Genomic DNA, 20,039 nt, shown 5'->3' with positions numbered 1-20,039 from the left:
TTTCAGTGTACAACATTCTTAAACATTTTGCTAAATTGAAAGATGATTAACAAATCCTAGCTCTTTTTGGGAATGGTATATGGAGGTGATTTGGCCAAAGCTCTGTCACACAGACATGCTGCAGGTCCAACATCCCCTCCACAGGAACCAGAGTAGATTATTACACATCTCCACAAATCTTCTCCGCTTCCTGCTTAGACAAGGGAAAAGGGGACAACTGGCCTAGAACATTACACACCTATTCTGTGTCAGAACATATAAATAGTGTGACAAAGACTTACTCCAGACCAGCCGCACAACCTTTCTTACAGTACTTGCCTTGGAGTCCACTTAAAAACTAGATGTCTTTTTACTGCAGCAAGGAAATGGATTATCCAGATGTAGGGCAGCATTTACACTTTCGAATTGAAAAGCTGGCAATCTAACTCCACTTGGATGACACCTGCTCATCTCTGCAAAACCAGGTGTTTTAGGCCTCTTAATGAAAAACACCGTAACTACTTTTAAACAGGGCACTATATAGGGATCAGGGTGCCATTTGGGAGGCACACTCAGAATATATAGTCTCTTTTTAGATCTCACAACTTAGTGAACTTGTCAGTCGAAATAAAATAAAGAGGCTTCAGTCCATTCTCTGTGCACCCCACACACTAAAAAAAAGAGATGTTCACACCTGCATATGACATCACTGCCAGACAAAGCATGACACACACACTGACAGCGGTGCTCCACTTGATTCAGTTCTCCCTTTTTATTATGTGAAATAGTTTTTTTTATATAAACATATAAAACAAATCTTGGAAGATCCATTAAATACAGCACATCTGTACATGGGTTTTTGTACACAGGTTTTCTGCAGAGCTTAGCGTGTTTCTAGATTAACTTCACAAGCATTAGTAGCCTGGCTTTGGAAGAGGGTGGAAGGAGTCACCCAGACAAGAGAAAAAAGTAGAGCAGCAAGAAGGGGGTTATCACACTTTAAAAGGCTTTTTTTTATTTTTTTTTATCCGACTCTTAAAGTGCCCTTCAAAAATGTATTTCCTCGACTAACAGGAACACTGGGTTCTTTCACAGTTAACAGATTCAGCATTGCGTGCGTAGTTAAGACAAAATGCGTGTTTGTTTGCATACACCATCTGACTTCCTGCCGAAGAGCCTGTGTGAAACTCAAACATCCAAAGGGTAGGAGAGACTAGGGAACATCGAAGTGTCTTTTTCACTAATCCAGAGACCTAGAAAAGAAGCTTCAGAACATATGGTACATTCCTGTACTGTTCTTTCTTTCTTTCTCCTACTTCCTTCTGTGTTCCAGTGCGATGCACATACATGAACAAAACTTTGTTGTGCTTCCTAAAGAGAAGTATTATTATACCACATAAGACACACTGTGGTGCTCATGTGTTGAAGGTCATCTTGTTTGGATACGGTCTGCATGCTTGCAGTCATCTAGAGATGAATGAGACATGCTTTTACGACCCTCAAAAACAACCAGCCAGTGCCATTCTTGAAGTCTCTAGAAATGTGGGTTCAATTAGAGGCGGGGAGAATTCTTAAATTATTTGTAAGCATGAAAGATGCTTAACAATGAATGCCATTTCTTTTTTCCCCCCTTTTCTTTAGGAACAGCTTACAGGAGAATTGGCGGGGGGAATTAATTGGTAACAAAATTTATTTTGATACCGCCGCAGTTCTCTCGCTCTTGTTTTACCAAGTCGTGAGGTAAACAGAACTCCGCAAGACAGACCAGTCATAATGCACACCTAATGAACCTACCCACCCCCAACAACAACAGACCTCAGGAACAGAGGTGAAGGACTAAAACATAGAAAATACAAATGAAAACAAAGCATAAATAAATTAGCCAAAAAACTATTGGGAAAACAAGTTTTTTTTTTATACAAACAAATCTAAGGGCACTTCTAGCATCTAGCTTGAGGGTGCTTCTCTAAAGCTTGTGTCTTTGTCAGCACCAGAGGTAGGTGAAAACACCAAACTCCCGAAAACTGATATTCGTCCATTCCAGTGGAAATCTTGCCAAAACACAAAAAGGGAATTCAAACCCTCAAGAAAAATAACATCTTGGTGAAAACAGAATACTAAGCACTGCCCTTTCAATTCTCCAAGCTCAGGTACGTGGTTCTCTCTCGGTGCAGATCTCAGATTTATACAATAACATAGGCATACACACTTCCCTGGGTGCTTTAACATATACGCCGGTCCCCACACATAGTTTCAACATCACCTATACGGCGAGGTAGTGCATGGAAAGATCAACATAGCGTATCTATGAGTACGAATGGCAGGCAAGAGCAGAGCTTTAACTCCTCTAAGGTCAAGGAGCTGTCATTCCCCCACTGAGAAAAACCCTAAACAATGGCTGTGAGAAGACAACCAACCCACTGAGCAGCCTCTCGCTCTCCCTTCATGTAAGGTCAGAAAATACAAAACAAGGCAACTTGAGACAGACACTCCAGTGCCCCCTCCCTGGAGCTCCATTGAAAAATCTGTCAAGCACTGGTTCTCAACATTGGGTGGGTGGGTGCAATGCTCACAGTAGGAGCCTGGCAGGTAGACACCAGGGTGCTGGGTCTCCACTCAAGACCTCCTCCCCTCCCTCTCAGGTCTCTCCCCCAGTCCAGGACAAAACAGGAGGCACTAGATGTAGTCATCGTCCACAGGTTCGCCCCGTACGTCACAGTAGTGGATGAAGACCACCACCACACGCTGGAAGACCCCATGCCGCGTCTGGCGCCGCTCCGAGATCTCCTCACCGATGGTCTCCATGCAGATGTCTGCCGAGAGCTGGCCCTTCCTCCGCGGGGCGTAGATGGTGGCTGCAGGAGAGACACGGGAGAGGATGGTTGGTACCATAGCAAATGAGTAGAACGGGCTAGAAACCTTTCATCATGGCAATTTGACTGGTAAACTCATGGGTACACTCAAAACAGCTGCCAGTCCACCCATTATGGCATCATTGAATGTGGCTAGCACCTTATGATTGACAAGCAGACTCAAGAGTGCTACCGAGAAGGTACCTATCAGGGAAGTAGGCCCTAAAAGGTGCGTTCCATTCTATTCATTTGAATGCCTCAAGAGACAGATCACAGTTCACATATAACACAACTGACAATGATCCTAGAAATTTGGGAGCAGGTTTGCTAGTCACGGTCTCCAGGTTGAGCACATGTGTATAGCAGGTAGGTAAAGATGGTGACAACTGGACAGGGGAGACGGTCAACTCACTGCTCTCATCATCCTCAAAGTCATAGCGTGCGTAGCTGTTGGGATCAGCTGTCCGTAGGGTACGGAGCCAGGGGAAGTCTGTGATCATGGAGTAGGGCGCTTCATCTACCAGTCCTACAGAGAGTATGCACACACACACACACGAGACAAGCTACATCAGACAGGGCAGAGTAGCTACCACCCCAAAATTGCAAGGGTAAAGTGAACACAATGTAGGTCTTGAATCATGAAAGCCAGAGGGGGCCAATGAATGAAGCATGGAAAAACACTAGAACCGGGTGTACGCTACGCGATTTTGGCCCCGATTTAGCGGTCCCAGACAAGTTTGACATCGGAGACAAAAATCCCCATGTTGTTGTCTACTCGGGGCCGATGCACGTTTAATGTGAGTGGGCCGGAGACGCAATTTGAGGGCTACCGATCGATCCAGTCTTCGAGCAGTCCCAGACGTCCCGGTATTTTCAAACATGTTTGATTTTATCGGCACAAAATCTGCAACGCTCTAGTAGTGGTAGATATGCAATGACAAGATTTGAAAACGGCGATCAGCAACAGCCAAAAAAAGCTCTCCAGAGGAGCAGCCAGTGAGATGACGTATCGCATCACCCAGAATGTGTACTCTCGAGCAGGAGCGATGACTACTACTAGCATGCGTTTACTTGCAAGCGTGAACGTCTGACTGAAAACTTTTATGAGGCTGCTTTGAGCCATCAGCTCGTTCTAGCTATCTTATCACATCCTTGTTTTAGCGAGACAGGGTGGTATCGAGAATCCTCACGACCAAGTGAAGAATCATTTAGTGTATGACTCCACAGCTGGCCTTAATTGGACTGTAGAGATCCCAGTAGACCAGCACTATTCACATGGTTTATTAATAGAGATGATGTAGAATAGAGTGACTAGAGAAGGATGTAGCTTTGCTGTGAAGATACCGAGACCCAGTCTCAAAGGGTTTTAGACAGCACTTCATCTCACCCTCCAAGGTGTATATGTCTCGGCCCCAGGGGTAGCTGGGATACTTCTTGATATCCTCTTCCGTCCGCGTAGCTTCGGGGAAGAACTCGTACTTGATGAGTTCCCTGTTGATTAAATGAAAGTGGTTATTCATGTTGTGTTTTTAGATGAAGGAAGGAAATTGGCATTGGTCCTTGATCACCAGCCCAACAGTCTAGTACAGGATGGCTGAATAGGGTCAGGAGAGAATCAACAGCGCCACCTGCTGGCGGTAGTGAGAATGACACCGGGCCATCTTATTGGAGGAAACAGACTGGCAGCAACCCACTAAATATTATACTATAATATTATTGGGGCGGCAGGGTAGCCTAGTGGTTAGAGCGTTGGACTAGTAACCGGAAGGTTGCAAGTTCAAACCCCCGAGCTGACAAGGTACAAATCTGTCACTGCCCCTGAACAGGCAGTTAACCCACTGTTCCTAGGCTGTCATTGAAAATAAGAATTTGTTCTTAACTGACTTGCCTAGTTAAATAAAGATAAGAAAAACTATTGGAAATTGAAACATCTAACCAAATCCATAAACAGAGAGAGAGGGAGGGATAAAAAATAAAAAAAAAGGTATTATCAAGCAATATCTATGACTCACTGGCTGATGTTGGCGATGGTGTCCATCCAGCTGCGTACTCTGACCTTGTTCCTGACATTAGGAGGGTTGCTGAACTCGTGGATGATGGCGATGTGGTAGGGGTACGGCCCACGGAACAGCTTCCTCTCCAGGGCCAGAGAGTCAATCTAGGACAAGGTCACAAGGTTTACAAACCATATCGGCCTAGTGGTTAGAGCGTTGAACGTAAAGGTTGCAAGATCGAATCCCTGAGCTGACAATCTGTCCTTCTGCACAAGGCAATCATTGAAAATAAGAATTTGTTCTTAAATAAAGGTAATGTTTTACAATTTAAACTGGGGATACTTCTGCTAGGATTTAGTCAGAAATCATGCACACATTTCCTGTGGAAGCCATATCATCTGTGGTTCTGACTGACCTGCTGCATGGGGCGCATGTAGATGATGCGGTTTCTCTCCGGGGGCATGCGGAGGATCTGATCCAGGACCTGCTCCATGTCCAGCTTCTTACACTGGGCGTAGTCAAAGCGGTTCACTATGGGGGCACTCTCCACCTTCAGGTGCTTCAGCACTCTGCAGCGCGTGGCTGGAGGGACACAGAGGGGACGGCAGAGAGCCATTTAAAATGGCCAAATGGGGCGATTTGGGATTTAGCCTTCGTATGACAGAACGGCCCACTAATTATGTTCATTATCAAGCCTTGATCATATATCGAGGGAGAATATAGAAGGGAAACCTACCATGAACAAACATCATCTTAGGGCAGTCCTTCAGCACCAGGTCAGTGATGCCACAGTTTGTAAGGGTGATTCCCACTAGGTTTTTGGACTTCAGCGTCAGCACCTGAACGGCAATAGGGATAAGCAAAGGAAGGACGCTGCATTTAATATAGATTCATTAATTTTACCATATATGGCTTCGTTCCAAAATGGCAACCTGGCCTATTTCCTATGTACTGGTAATAAGGTGTCCAATCTATTTCTGTGCCGCTTTGCTCAGGAACAGTGGGTCTCTTCCTAGTATGTGTAGTGGTCCTACCTGTACATGGTCATCCTCAGTGACCGGGTCGCTGGTGCTGGTGGACTTGTCTGCTGTGCGTTTCCTCTTTACAGTGACCCGAGGCTTGGAGTTGGACAACTCTGCATGACAAAACAATAGGAACTATGAGAAACTCATTTTTCACAGGCTTTCCTACACTATCAAAGCCTTGACAATATGGCCTACATTTCAAATGATCAGCCTCACAATACGTTTCATGCTATTACAGAGGGACTGCTTATCCCCTGTCTAACCTGACTCAGACACCAGAGGTACAGATGACAGTCTGCTGCGGGCGCGGGTGACAGGTCGCCTGGGGAAGCCATCTCTTAACCCTCTGGGCTGGGGCTCTACGCTGGCCTCCCTGGAGCTCTGACCCAACATCCTCTCACCACGGTGCCCCTCAGGCACGCCCCTCGCCAGGCTCTCTTCAGCTGGGTCCCTGGCCTCCAGCCCCTCTGCGCCTGCTCCCTCCCCCAGATCCTGCCTCCTCTCTGGGGTCCTGTCCCATCCTCCTGCCCCTCCAGAGGCTGGGTGGTTGGGCAAACTTCGAGTCCTTCCCTCTGGGATGGGGCGAGCCCTACTGCAGGTGCAGCGAGTCCGGACTGTACCCTCGTCCCCTGCCCGGGCTCTGGACTGTTCCTCCTGGTTAGCGGAGTCTTCTCTCCAGTGGACAGAGCAGACACAGCCCCCCGTGGTACAGCCTGCCCCCCCAGCAGCCCCTGTCCCTGCAGGAGGCTCCTTGGAGTTCTTGTCTTTGTCAGGGACCTCAGTTGCAGCCTTCATGTCAGCTTTGATCTGCTCACTGGTAACCTGGCAACCCTTTTCACAGCTGGGCTCCTGCAGGGGTGGCCCTCGTCGACGCAGGGGCGTCTTCCCTTTATCTGCAACACACAAACACAGCACAGAACTCACAATAATAAAATGTAAATATAAGCCATTTTGAGTTTTATGGCAAGGATAGAAAGTTACTTTTCATCGTCAGCAACCAGGTTCTTATGATCTCTTACAATCTATCATAATTGAAAGAGCTTATTTTTGATGTGAGGAGTAGGGATGAGCATTTGAAATGATTTCACCATTCAAATAATATCCTGAAATTCTTTTGAATATCCAGATAATCCAAATAAAACAATTGCTTGATGAATCAGAATGGCGCAATTGCAGAGGAAAGAGACACCACAACAGCGGGCGGGCTGCTATTCTCCTGTATTTTTAGCTAAAAACAACAGTGAAAGAGAAGTCTGATGCTCGCCATGATAGAACAGATTCTGTTTCAAGACAGTTTTCTGGTAAGTGTTTTGCATTGATCTGTGCCATGTCTCGTGAAACCTCCCTTAGGTGCGCTTGTCATCGCTAATTGAAGAGGGGAAAATATAATATTTAACGGAGAACTTTTACATTATTATTTTTTAGGCCTATATTAACAAACCTAAAATCGAAAACTCACAAGTTAAAACAGTTCAGATATTTTGAATAACCGTGCCCATCTCTACATTTGAGAGACTCACTAATGTGTGTGGCTGCCTCCTCAGCAGTGGCAGTCTTGCCAGTGGGCTGCGGTGGTTCAGGAGGATAAGTGGTCAGTTGCTGCTGCTGCTGCTGGGGCTGGCCTGGAGCCTGGGTTCTGGCAGGGCCCTCCTCATCCTCACTGTCCGAGTCGAAAATCACCACTGGCGGTTTCTTCACCACACACTGAACACCACTGGGACCTAAGCGCGTGGGGGGGGGGGGGGAAATAGGGTGCGGTGGAGAAACACAGAAGAAGAAAAAAGAGCGGGGAGTAAGATGGTCTGTTTATCTCTGACTGAGGAGATGAGAAAGAGAGAAAATAGTGGAGAGAAAAACAAATAAAACGAGAAGTCCGTTCTCATGTAAACTCGCTGAAATATGTGCCACTGTAGTGGAGTTAGTTCTGTCCAGACCTGCTTGCTCCTCGTCTGCGTTGTCTGGCCGAGGGTTGGCAGCAGGCTGACTGGGACCAGGGGGTTCCATCTCATCTGCAGGCCAGGCCTGGACCACGGCCTCAGCCTCGATGTTCTCATCCTGCAACATCCCGTTCACCTCAGGAAGCTCTGGAGGAGAGGAAAAGAAGTAAGGTCATGAGTTTGTACACTAGCGGTACATTACACAGCTAAGATCCCCCATGTCAGCAATACAAGCCATGTTGACGATGTCATTACAACTTTAACAAAAATGTAGCAATGTTATAACACTGTCAAGTAGTAATGTTGTAACAATGCGAGCAGCAGGGTACCCTCGGCCCTGTGTTGTGGTTGAGGCACGACAGCTGCACCCTCCTCGTTGTCATTGTTGTGCGGTGGGATGTTGGGTGCATCGTTGTTGTTGTTGTTCTGGTGGTTGTTGTTGTTGTTATTGTCATTGTCATTGTTAGAGTTCTGGTTGCTGACCAGGGCAGAGGAGACTCCTATCCCAGTGCCAGCACTCAGACCCACACGGGCACAGCCCTGAGGGAGAAACAGAGGGAACACACTAAATGTATTGGGTAAAGTGTTATGGAATGTCATGTAATATTTAGCATTTTATGTAACTGCCTTAATGTTGCTGGACCCCAGGAAGTGTAGTAATGGGGATACTTAATAAATACAAAAAAAGATCAAAGACCATCATGACCGATTATTTATTGAGCAGATGGTCAGGGGGCCAGAACATAATTACAAATCATTTGTAGACTGCAAATTGACCACAAGAAGCCCAAACAGATATTTCCTAAAACATAAGAATTTCAAACCTTGTTTACATTTGTATAAACTATCACATACATCGAGTATACCAAACATTACAAACACCATCCTAATATTGAGTTGCATCCCCTTTTGCCCTGAAAAAAAGCCTCAATTCTACAAGGTGTCAAAAGCGTTTCACAGGGATGCTGGCCCATGTTGACTCCGATGCTTCCCACAGTTGTGTCAAGTTGGCTGGATTTTTTTTGGGGGTGGTGGACCATTCTTGATACACACGGGAAACTGTTGAGCATGACAAACCCAGCCGCGATGCAGTGCTTGACACACTCAAACCGGTGTGCCTGGCACCTACTACCATACCTCATTCAAAGGCACTTAAATATTTTGTCTTGCCCATTCACCCTCTGAATGGCACACAGACAATTGAGACATGGATTGTGTATAAAGGCCTCGTTAACCGGTCACCTCCCCTTCATCTACACCAATTGAAGTGGATTTACAAGTCACATTAATAAGGGATCATAGCTTTCACTTGGATAGTCAGTCATGGAAAGAGCAAGTGTTCCTAATATTTAGTACACTGTGTATATCGCTTTTATTATGCATGGGAATACAACATTTTCAAAATTAAATTCACATGGAGCTGATTTGCTGGTGTTCTTAATGTCTTTCATGACCAACAATACAATTAAAATAAATAATGTTTAGGGGAACCCTGACCTATGAGGTGTTAACATTTTTGTCCAGTCTGGACTAAGCATAGAACTTCATATTCAGTCACAATCCCTGTGTTGTTAGATCACTTCCAAGGTGGTTAATATTCTATATCTGGTCCTCTAGTCTATAGCTCTTTTGGTAGCGCATGGCTTGCAAAACCAGGATAGTGGGGTTTGATTTCAAACACCCGTATGAAAAAAAAGTTGCACCTTGTGTAGTAGATTTCGAAATGTTGTTTTGCATCAGCAGTTTTCTTGTTAGGTCAGTCACTTAGCCCATGTCAGCTAACATTTTTTAGATTATTAAATTAGTTATCTAAACTTGTTATCATGGTCGAATTACTGGCCAGGGGTCCCCATTGATTTTGTTAATCAGTCTCACATAGATATATTAAAAACTACAAACATTTATCTACACCCTATGGCAAAATGTATAGAATTCCAGTAAATTAGCTGTTAAACGGCTTATTTTCCTCTCCAACCCATGGCAAAATTGCACAAAACTCAAAAATGTCAACATTTTCTCTCCGCTGTCATGAGGGGGGCCCAGTGCAGTGGACTTACCTTGGGTGGCTCTCTGAACATCTGGTCCAGGGAGATGAACTCCAGGCTGGGAAGCAGTTCAATGAACTGGCTGAACGACTCCAGCTTGATGGCATGGCAACGCACCAGAGTCAGGTCCACCAAGCGACTCCACCGCGAGTGGTCTGATGACAACACAGACACAGTTCTCAGTGTCCTCTAAGCTTTCAATGTTCATGAGCCTGCCCTAGTCATTTAAGTAAAAACCCATAAAATGATCGGTTTCATCAAAGCTAAGAATGCATACTGCTTCAGGCAAGGTATTAAAAAATGTTTAAAAAATAAAAGACCCTAAAAACCACAAACAGATGATTTGGTCCATTACCTGTAATCCACTTGTGTGGGTTGTGGAGGTGGGGGCAGTTGTATATGACCAGATACTTGATGGAGGAGAACACCTCGTTGACAGCCTTCATCCCGATGTCTGTGATGATACCTGGGTTTTCAATGACGTCAGCCAGGCCATACTTCACTAGCTCAGAGTGGCTCATTTTACCTAACCAAGAAAATACATTACAATCAATGCATTTTATATAATAGCATAACCATAACCTACAGTTAAAAGGCTAGACTTTTTATTTTTATGGAGCATCGTCCTACTTAGCTACATATTGTTTATTTGAAAGTAGATTATGGGGTACAGTAGTAAAGGGGAGGAAAGTAGGAAAGTGTAAGGGGTGGTATTCATATCCTTTGCCCATAGACAATGTGTTTTGTAGGCAGGTTTCCGCAAGATGGGCAATCTCAAAGTCAAAATTGACTATACCTGAAAAGGTCGAGAAAAAAAAATGTTGCTTTTTGGTCTTAATTTAAGGTTAGGCATTAGGGTTAGCAATGTGGTTATGGTTAGGTTTTTAAAAAAAATCTGATTAAGAATTTGCTGCCATACCAGCTAGTGACCACTCCGCAGAGCGTTTTGCACTTCCTAACGTTTAATCGAACAGTAACTGAATACCGATGCCTGCATTATATAGCAAGCCATGGCCACATGACTCACTGTCTGTAGGAGCGAACCATTTTCGTGAACGGGGTGGTGTACCTAATACACTGGCCACAGTGTATAGAACTATAAAATATTCTAAGTTTTAGATAACAACTTAGGCCTTAACTGACTCACACTGCAATAGGAACTCATCGACGTATCCAAGGTGCAAAGTCTCAAACTGGGGAAATTCCAGCTCAGCCATCTTCAGTGCAGAGAACACCCCGTCTTTGGTTAGGGAAGGCTGGATTCGAACTTCATGTAATCTAGATACACAAATAAAAAAAATAAAGCACTAGCTAAATCTCACTATTCATCACGTTTATCCATTTGCTTAACTCAATTAGTGAGTTCTTTGCTTACCTGCGTGCAGCAGTGATGATGAGGTAGCCCAGGTCAACTTCAAGTGCATTCTTACAGGCACCAAATACAATAGTGTGCAAATTGCGAAATCCACCTGGGGCACAAAGGGTAGGTATAGCCATTTCATCTAGCATGTTCATGGAATGCATTTTGATGTGCAACATGTAAAAAAAGGATCCAGAATAATCCAATATATTTTTGGCTCTAGAGATTCATTTGCCTGCATGTTCATTTATATTTTTGCATATTGGCCTAAACTATGTTTGGGAAATCAAAACACAGTGCCTATTTTGAGGGGTGACCTAGCTAGTTAGCTACTGTTTGTACGTTAGCCGATGATGGCAGTTGCCTGAAGCATGATTCTATCATGACCAGGTTAGTTAAATAATGCTGTTTTATTGACAGTAACCTGGTAATGTTACTTGCTCATGTCTAATAGGTCCTTGGGACGTCCAACTGATGTCGCCCCATTTTACTTTCAAATTTTAGTCTTTAAAAGTGTCAGAACAACGCCACTTTCATGTACCACACGAGAAAGTGGGAACTCAAAACACATTAGCTAGATTGCTAACTCTAAATATGATTGTTGCTAGATAGCCATGGAATTGATCTAACAGTAAATGTATAATGTCCTACAAAAACTTCCATTGGTTGGCCTGTCAGTATGCTTGCGCTTATCAAAATGCATCTTTCCCTTCACTCCGTGTGCAAAAGGGAGGCGCAGGAGTGCGAGCCAGCAGCGAAACAGCAACAGGGCAAATACTTTCATTGCAGGAAGCAGGTTAATGCAGATTACTGTTGACGAAATAATGGTTTTAGAACACAAACATCTGCAGGGACGTTGTATAGCCTAATCACTGACAAAAGCAAATTGTGTCGATAAGAGGAGGCCAATGTCGGTGTCTGTAATTTTCGGTTTATTGTCCCAGGTCTAGTTAGTGCTGTTGTCTATCAAATTGTATAAGCTATCTACCTTGCTCTATCCTCTGGCAACCGCACGAATCGCACTGGCACACACAGAGAGCCACACATGCGGTTGGATAACTAACATCTTGAAAGTGCACGTTGAGTATTATTTGATGTTTTTAATTTTTTTATTTAGCCGCAGTGGCAACAATTAGGCAGTGGCACAATATAATGCAAAAACTGTAGTCATGGTCACATTTAAGACCTTTGAGAACTGAATTTAAGACATTTTAAGACTCGGGGCCTTTTTTACCCTTTAAAAAAAAACAACTTTATTTAACTAGTCAGTTAAGAACAAATTCTTATTTTCAATGATGCCTAGGAACAGTGGGTTAACTGCCTGTTCAGGGGCAGAAAGACAGATTTGTACCTTGTCAGCTCAGGGATTTGAACTTGCAACCTTTCAGTTACTTGGCAATGCTCTAACCACTAGGCTACCCTGCCGCCCCTTTAAAATCAGATACGTTAATGTAAGACGTTAAGGAACCGTGGACACCCTGATACTTATTGGACTGGTTTCCCAGACACAGATTTAGCCTAGTGCTGGACTAAAAATACCTGCTATTAAGGTTCCCTGTTGACCATGTTTTTAGTCCTGACTAGTCTTAATCTGGGTCAGGGAAACTGGCCCATTATTGAGCATGACACACAACACACCTCCAGATGTACTGAATTAAATATAATTACGATGGTCCATCCTTCCTTACCTGACCTCCAGCTGTCCTCCACCACATGCTGGATGAGCCCCCCCAGGAAGGGCACTCTGACCAACTCCAGCTGCTCCAGGTTGCGGGCCGAGGCAAGGCCTGTCACCAGGGGCACGTACTTCAGAGAGTTGGTGGGGCCAGCGCAGTTCCTCATCACAAAGGTCCGCAGGCTGACACACAGGAAGTCTTTGAAGGGCTGGGGCTTGGTGAGGCGAACCCACTTCAGGTACAGGTGTCTTAGCATGGAGACGCACGGGATCTCTGGCACATTCACCCCTGGGACGTAAGAGAGGAGTACATTGAGTTAGTACACTGGTGAGTGTCGTTAGTCTGGTAATTATTAATTATGCCATTGAGCACAACAGAGTTGGCGAAAGCCTACACAGATCTGCTACCAGTCTAGGGTGCCATGACCTAAACAGATTAGGAGATATATGCCTAGTCCTTGATACACTCACCGACAAGATGCAGGGTTTGTATTTTGGCTGCGATTGGGATGGTGAGCTTGTTTTCAGGGGGAATGGGGAACGCCCCGTTGCGGTTGCGGAACTTCCCCAGGATGTGGACCTGAGGCATGTAGTTCCAGATTGCCTCCACCAACTCCAGATGAGACGTCTCCACTCCCTGCAGATAGACAAAGACATCTTAGTGTAGACAAACCTAGCAAAACATATTTAGGAGTAATACAGTATCATAGCAATGGTATAACTCAAAATGGATCACATCAATATAAAGATATTTATGTCAACCTAAAAAGGCTTTCAAGATCACCTCACCTATTTTCTGAATTGAAAAACATGACAGTCACAATTGTTCCTTGCCCGGTCTGTTAGACCCAGACTCACCAGCAGGTTGGGGCAGGCCTGAAGTGCCTCCAGTACTCCTGGGATACTGAAGGCCTCGTATCCCCGGACTCTGCGGCGCTCCAGGTAGCGGGGATGAAGCCCATACAGCTGCTCCAGGTCTGGCATCTTCTTCAGCAGCATGAGGAAACTGCAGTCTGTGAATCCTGCTCCATGGCACCAGGCCAAAACAGTTTCAGAGGGTTAACTGAAGAGTGCATTGACACTTTTTTTGTAAGCCCACAATCATTCAATATCACAGAGTATGTATATATTACCTACAATCTTAGCTGCTTTAGACTTTAAGGTAGATTTATGTTTGACAGTGCTTCAAAATCAATTATCAACTATTCTGTACCCTAAAGGATGATATGCATCATCAATATCCTCCTGCTACTTTCCAAACATGCCATGTACCTCTCTGCCTACCTGAGGGCATGTACTCCCACCAACGGCTAGCACACAGGTCCACCACCTTCACCACCCGCAGGTACAGTGTCACCGCTTCCCGAAGCTTCCGAGAAAGGCACTCCATACACATGATGTCCTGCATGGGCAGATACCTGCATGGAGGGGGATAAAGGCGGGAAATATTTACAGCTACCCTATCCTGGTCATTGTGGCAGAGTATCACCTTTGAGGGTCAAAAAAATAAAAAGTTAAATGGTAAAATAATCAGATTTTGTAAAAGCACATTGAGATTTTCAGTCCAAGCAAGGACCAATGATGACATCACATTGTCATGTCAGAGGGTGAACAGTATCAAATAACGCTTATGTCCCAAATCGCACTGTATTCCCTATATAGTGCTCTACTTTTGACCATAGGGGTCCTGGTCAAAGTGAGTGCACTATATAGGGAATGGGGTGCCTTTTGGGGGACACCCCCATCGAATTCTGTTCTTTGACACTCACTGACCGGAATATGTGGCAGAGGACCTCATGGGAGAGTTCATTGATGTAGTCCTTGGGCTCCTCCAGTCTGTAAGGATTGGCAGCTCCCCCACTGGCGAGCTGTGTCTTGGTGGACTTCCGCCTCGGGCCCATCATGTCCAGGGCAGTGAGATATTCACCCAGAGAAGGTAACAAACTCACTCCCTCTCACGCGGGCCCTGTTATTCAGGCATGCACACAAGGACACGCAAACTCTCACTGATGACACTTCTGCAAGAGAACATTTTTTCCCCTCAGTCTGGGATAAAGATGCCGTACTTTGTGGACCAAAAGTGAAAGATACTTAAGTCACCAAGCATAACTTGAACAAAAAGATAGTAATAAGTAAATATGACAACGTTTGCAGACTCAACGATTTATGATGGAGTTGATCAGCGACTAGTGTGGGCTGACTGGAGAACTGACATCACATAAAAGTTTGTATAAACGCGGGCTATTCTTTGGATGCTGAAATACGGAGTTTAAGATAAAAAATACATTTCACATCGGAACTACAGTCCACCCACACTAGTCACTGCCATCTTAAATCATGGAGTTAAGTTTAGGTGGCTATAGCAGCCTGGTTTCATAGACTAGACGTAAATCTGAGACACTCAAATTAGTATGATGTGTTACATTTGGTATGGTTGGTCGGGGTGGATGGATGGACATATAATGTGAAGACTAGCAAGCCAAAGCTTGTGAGTTTAAATCATCACGGACAACTTTAGCAAATGTTCAACTACTTTCCACTTTTTAGCTATTTTGCATGTTAGTTAACCCTTCCCCTAACTCCTAAACTTAACCCTAAACCCTAGCCTAGCTAACGAAATGGGTGATGGACATCCATAAAATTAATACACACCATACGAAATGTAACATATCATACTAAATGGAGTGTCTTGGATTTACGTGCCGAATAATACGAAATGCTCCGAGACCAGGTTGGCTATAGAGACCCATGACTGACAAGCTATCTGTCAGGAATTGGCTCATACTAAATTTGTCATGTCAAATGCTAGCTACATATAGCTCACATACAATAAGCTTTTCACTTAGCCACATGCCATCTATTGAAGAGTTATTGTAATTTCATAATGAGATCGTCACTACAGCAATACAACTAGCCAATCAGTGAACCAGAATCTGGCCTTACAGGAGATGTTGCATATGGCGATTCTCCTTTATTAAGCCCAGTAAGTAAGGTTGTTATTCAATCTGGCTAGTTGAATGGCTGCTTCATGGGCTTAAAGGAGAGTCGCCATATTCAACGTCTCATGTAAAGCCAGGTTCTGGTTCAGACAATCAGTAGCTTAACTATTGAGTTCATTCAACAGAGTACCACAGTGTGAGTCATGTACCCATAAAAGCTAGAGGTCAAACAGGGAGATAGCGTCAATCATTTTTTCCACCATTCACTTCCCCCCATAAGGGATTTTCGAAAAACTTTAAAATAAGTGCTGTTTCTCATGTACATTGAATGACGTTTTGATAACCCTGTAAATATCTCTAGGACAAAGTGACTTATTAAATTAAATTAATTAGCTGCTAATGTGGCTATCACAAAGAACTACAAATTATATCATTTGTCTCTGGGCGAGACTGCAGAGGCAAAGGTGTTAAGAATCTCTGCATTAACAATCCAATGTTAGCAAAATGTAATAAACGGGCTACATTTATTTAAAATGGACAATTCTGTGAACTGTCTTGTGTAAGTTTTAAATTGACACAATACCTGGTAGCAAAGGTGTCCACTAGAGATGACATGCAGGAGCTTGCAGGGATTTGTAGTTTTGCATTTGTCTACTTTGATGCTTATTAGCATTTTAGAATCAGTAAATAGAGCAGGATATACTGACAAAAGTCACCTTGTCCTAGAGAGATTTACATGGTTATCAAAAAGTCATGCCAGGGTAAGCCTACACGAAACACAGCCCTTATTTTAAGTGTTTCTAAAAAAAAAACTATGGGAAAAATGAATGATGGAAAAACGGTTGGAACCATTTCCCTGTTGGACTACTAGGTTTTATGGGTATTATGACACCTCCACTGTGGTGCTCTATAGGCTGCTTAACACACCAATTAACACAATAGCCAGGTAGCTAATGCTAACTTAACTAGCTAGCAAGCTACTGTGTTCATTACAGTATTTCTGCATAAACTGAAAGCCATAAAAAGCCACCAAGGCTTCCTATTACATGACAGCATTTTAGAAGACTAAATACATCTCCAGCAAACGAACGAAACCCACTAAAAAGTGAGACAATGGACATAAATAACGCAAAGTAACAATTAACAAGCACGGGCCACCCCAAAACACAAACAGTTAGCAATGACTAGCTATTACCAGCTAGCTTTGTAGCATGTTTTGCTAAGCAACATTCACCTTTCAGGCTAGTGAGAATTCACGAAGAGAGGGCTGAGGAACATTTGATTCTTTCCAAGTTCTATACAGGTTCTCGTCAGTTGGCTTGCAAGCAAGTTGACTCTTCTTCGAAGCTTTCAATCGCTCAATACAGGTTGACTCAGACAGCTGGCTGGCTAGCTAGCTAGCTGGCTAACAACATCCCCACCCGACACCCGTGGAAGTAACTTAAAGCCTTTTGTGGCAGTGGCAAGCACTGAAAAACAGTTTTAGTTATCCGGTGGTTCTATCTGAACTAATCCTTGTCTGAGGACTTGGACCGGGCCTCTCTGTCTGTCTCCAGGAGGTCCGATAAACACAGCATATGAAAGATGAACTCGCACCTCGATATCTGCGCTCAGATCAGAGACGTACTTCCGCCATACACGCGTACCTCGATTTCTGCGCTCAGATCAGAGACGTGCTTCCGCCATACAAACGCTCCGCCCTACGGTGAATGTATATTAGATAGCGGTGCCGCTTAGGCCGCCCATTGTGACTCGCTTGTGGGCGTGCTGGCAGCATGTTCGATTGTGCGTCAAGAATTCAGCATAGCAAGTTTGTATGAAGGTCTAGTTATTAATTAGTACATAGTTCAATAGTAATATCCTCGAAAACGCTCTGGTGACAAACAAACTTTGCTGCCCTGTTTCCAATTGTCCACATGGCTGGGATAACCTATTCAAGTAAGTAAATACATTTCGAAAATGTAAAAAAAACAACGATATATTATTAGCTAACTAACTACAGTGCAGGCTAACTCAAATGAGCTGCTAAATGAGCTAACTTCACATACTGTATAGATATCTAGCTAAGTGAATGAAATATCACCATCTACCTAACTTCATATTAGCTAGCTATCTTGATGCATTTATCACTGTAAAAAAACAAACTCCAAATTAATTTGTAGGTAGCCAGCTAACAGCCATGGAGGAGGGTGATAGGATAGCAGCCCCAACTGTGAGTAGGCTATTCTGGTTAGGGCAGGTACTTTTGCGTAGTTCCTGTCTCTAGAAGTGAGGATGGAGATAATAGTAACATAATATTCAGTGCGGTGTAATTTGACTATAATGAAGTCTGTTTCTTGTGATGTTTTCTGTCCTCAGATAAAGAGGGCTATGAAAGCATGTCTACATATGAAGTGCAGTGGTTCTCAGTCCTGGTCCTGAGGACTCAAAGGGGTGCACATTGTTGTTTTTGCCTTAACACTGCGCAGCTGATTCAAACGATCAACTTATCATCAAGCTTCAAGTGGTATTTCTGTATTCATTTGTGATGCTATCCTTGATATGATCCTGTTATTGTCACATGCACATGTGCCCATGTATCTATCAATCCAATCTTATCATAATTTATTAGGGATATTATACTTTTGTAATCCACAATGACCTGGTGATGTAAAAGTCTAATTACATTGTCTTCCATATTCCTACAGATACCTTGTAACTGGAGATTTTTTCAAAATGAGTGCCTACAGTTAAGGTGTAGGGTACTGCAAGGTTGGGTGACCAGGAGGGCCATCTGGTACTGCCTCCTGGAGGAATTCAGGTGTGTGAAGACTACCTGTGTCCTGCATAACTTCATGAGGATGGACACGAGGACCAGGAGGGGATCTGCAGCTCGCTGCCATCTGCCAGAGGAGAAGTCTGCTGCTCTGCAGGATGTTTCAAGGATGGGGTCCAACAATGCAGCAAGAGGCAATCCTTGTGCGGGAGATCTTCACCTCCTACTTCTTCAAAGAGGGTGCTGTTCCCTGGCAATACCATAGACTACACGATGCACAAAGGTTCTTAAGAGTCATTCACATTGCAATAAGAATATTCTTCCATTTACTATTCTTCCATGTCAACTGCAGTTATTCAATTCCCCAGTTTCTCTCCCTTTGATTTCTACTTCTCAGGTGAGGGTGCTGTTAAGGTAAGGGTGTGATGTCTGTACAAAAACAGGCTATTTTAAATCACCCATATTGAAAGACACCCTATAACCCACACACTCGTATCAATCTGATTAATGGATTGTGTTGTGCAGTAAGCAGGCTCAGGTGTATAACTGTGGCTCCTTGCACCTCCAAAAATAGGCAAGAGGGCCAACCATGGAGAACAGTAAGACACTTCATTATTTCTATAACTACACTATATTGTTTGTTTTTCAGCAAACGTACTCTGCAGCCACTTAGTGTGGTGTGGACACCAGGTGAGGCCACACACACAGATTCCTGTTGAACACTGTCTTTAACTACCTTAATTTCTCAATAAGTCTCTCTCCTTCACTTCATCCCTCTCTCATCTTCTCCCTAAATCCTCTAGGTTATCAGCTGTGTCGGTGAACCCCTCCCTCATCTGAACTGGCTACATGGAGGGCACAGCATGATCAGAGATGAGGTCACTTAGTCAGGTCAACAGGAAGTATTATTAAAGAGATGCTTAATGTTGAAATACAGATATAGATGCAGTAGTCCCAGAGTTAATGATCCAAGGTCAGTTTTGCATTTCACCTCCTGATTATTATGACTAACAAGGTTAGAATAAAAAATTAAAACAAGGCTTAAACATGCTATCTGTCTCTAGTCTGCAGATATGTTTTGACGTGGGAGATGCCAACCCCCAGTCCCATCATTGCCACCTCACCCGCTTTTAAGATAACCTTCGGACTGTCTAGTTTCACTACTATGTAATTGTGATGAACTGAGAGAATATTTGGGTTGCACTGTGATTCATTAATCATATGCTGCCTTCCCTGCCCCTATGCCTTACCTCTTTCCCTTTCTGTCTTTTACACCTCTCACCACCTCTCTTCCTGTTTTTATAATGCACAACAGATGTGCATTGAAGTACAGATTGAACTTTTATTTATAATATGACAATTATATTTATAATGCATGTATTTATAACACTTGGATAATTAACTTCTTTCAATAAAGTGTTTCACATTCTCTGCTGGTTGAAATTAAGTCTCATTTAATTTATATCCTGTATATCAGG

The 20,039-nt window shown here is 43.8% G+C and overlaps 1 protein-coding gene and 2 long non-coding RNA genes across 9 annotated transcripts; 2 read left to right on the top strand and 1 right to left on the bottom strand.

Moving 5' to 3' along the window:
- Nucleotides 1-732: 732 nt before the first annotated feature.
- On the bottom strand, nt 733-17,566 carry fbxo38 (F-box protein 38). Of its 6 annotated transcripts, none has more exons than XM_036942685.2 (21): nt 17,041-17,566; nt 14,641-14,885; nt 14,140-14,285; nt 13,726-13,889; nt 13,339-13,504; nt 12,881-13,156; nt 11,208-11,301; nt 10,980-11,110; nt 10,188-10,358; nt 9,845-9,987; nt 8,117-8,327; nt 7,785-7,934; nt 7,371-7,571; nt 6,114-6,743; nt 5,860-5,960; nt 5,562-5,664; nt 5,241-5,407; nt 4,844-4,989; nt 4,219-4,322; nt 3,244-3,357; nt 733-2,834 (listed from the first exon to the last, which is right to left on the bottom strand). In XM_036942685.2, the coding sequence occupies exons 2-21, from the start codon at nt 14,769-14,771 to the stop codon at nt 2,656-2,658; spliced, it is 3,528 nt and encodes a 1,175-aa protein (XP_036798580.2). In that variant the 5' UTR covers nt 14,772-14,885; nt 17,041-17,566; the 3' UTR covers nt 733-2,655. The 6 variants fall into 6 exon arrangements, with proteins under 6 accessions (XP_036798580.2, XP_021416485.3, XP_021416487.3 ...); XM_021560810.3 differs by having other exon boundaries at nt 13,726-13,892; nt 14,152-14,285; XM_021560812.3 differs by having other exon boundaries at nt 14,152-14,285.
- Nucleotides 17,551-18,898, top strand: LOC110488563 (uncharacterized). Of its 2 annotated transcripts, XR_005035898.2 has the most exons (4): nt 17,551-17,744; nt 17,969-18,018; nt 18,165-18,312; nt 18,494-18,854. It is a non-coding gene; the product is annotated as an uncharacterized LOC110488563 (long non-coding RNA). The 2 variants fall into 2 exon arrangements; XR_005035900.2 differs by lacking the exon at nt 17,969-18,018 and having other exon boundaries at nt 18,494-18,898.
- Nucleotides 18,899-19,055: 157 nt separating this feature from the next.
- LOC149978247 (uncharacterized) lies at nt 19,056-19,990 on the top strand. The gene is made up of 3 exons (XR_016486237.1): nt 19,056-19,251; nt 19,365-19,439; nt 19,626-19,990. It is a non-coding gene; the product is annotated as an uncharacterized LOC149978247 (long non-coding RNA).
- Nucleotides 19,991-20,039: the final 49 nt, after the last annotated feature.

Source organism: Oncorhynchus mykiss, chromosome 14 (assembly GCF_057628025.1).
Source record: "Oncorhynchus mykiss isolate SJ-2025 chromosome 14, ASM5762802v1, whole genome shotgun sequence".
NCBI classification, from domain to species: domain Eukaryota; kingdom Metazoa; phylum Chordata; class Actinopteri; order Salmoniformes; family Salmonidae; genus Oncorhynchus; species Oncorhynchus mykiss.
The sequence above is the reverse complement of the archived record's forward strand: the minus strand, read 5'-3'. Positions and strand labels throughout refer to the sequence as shown.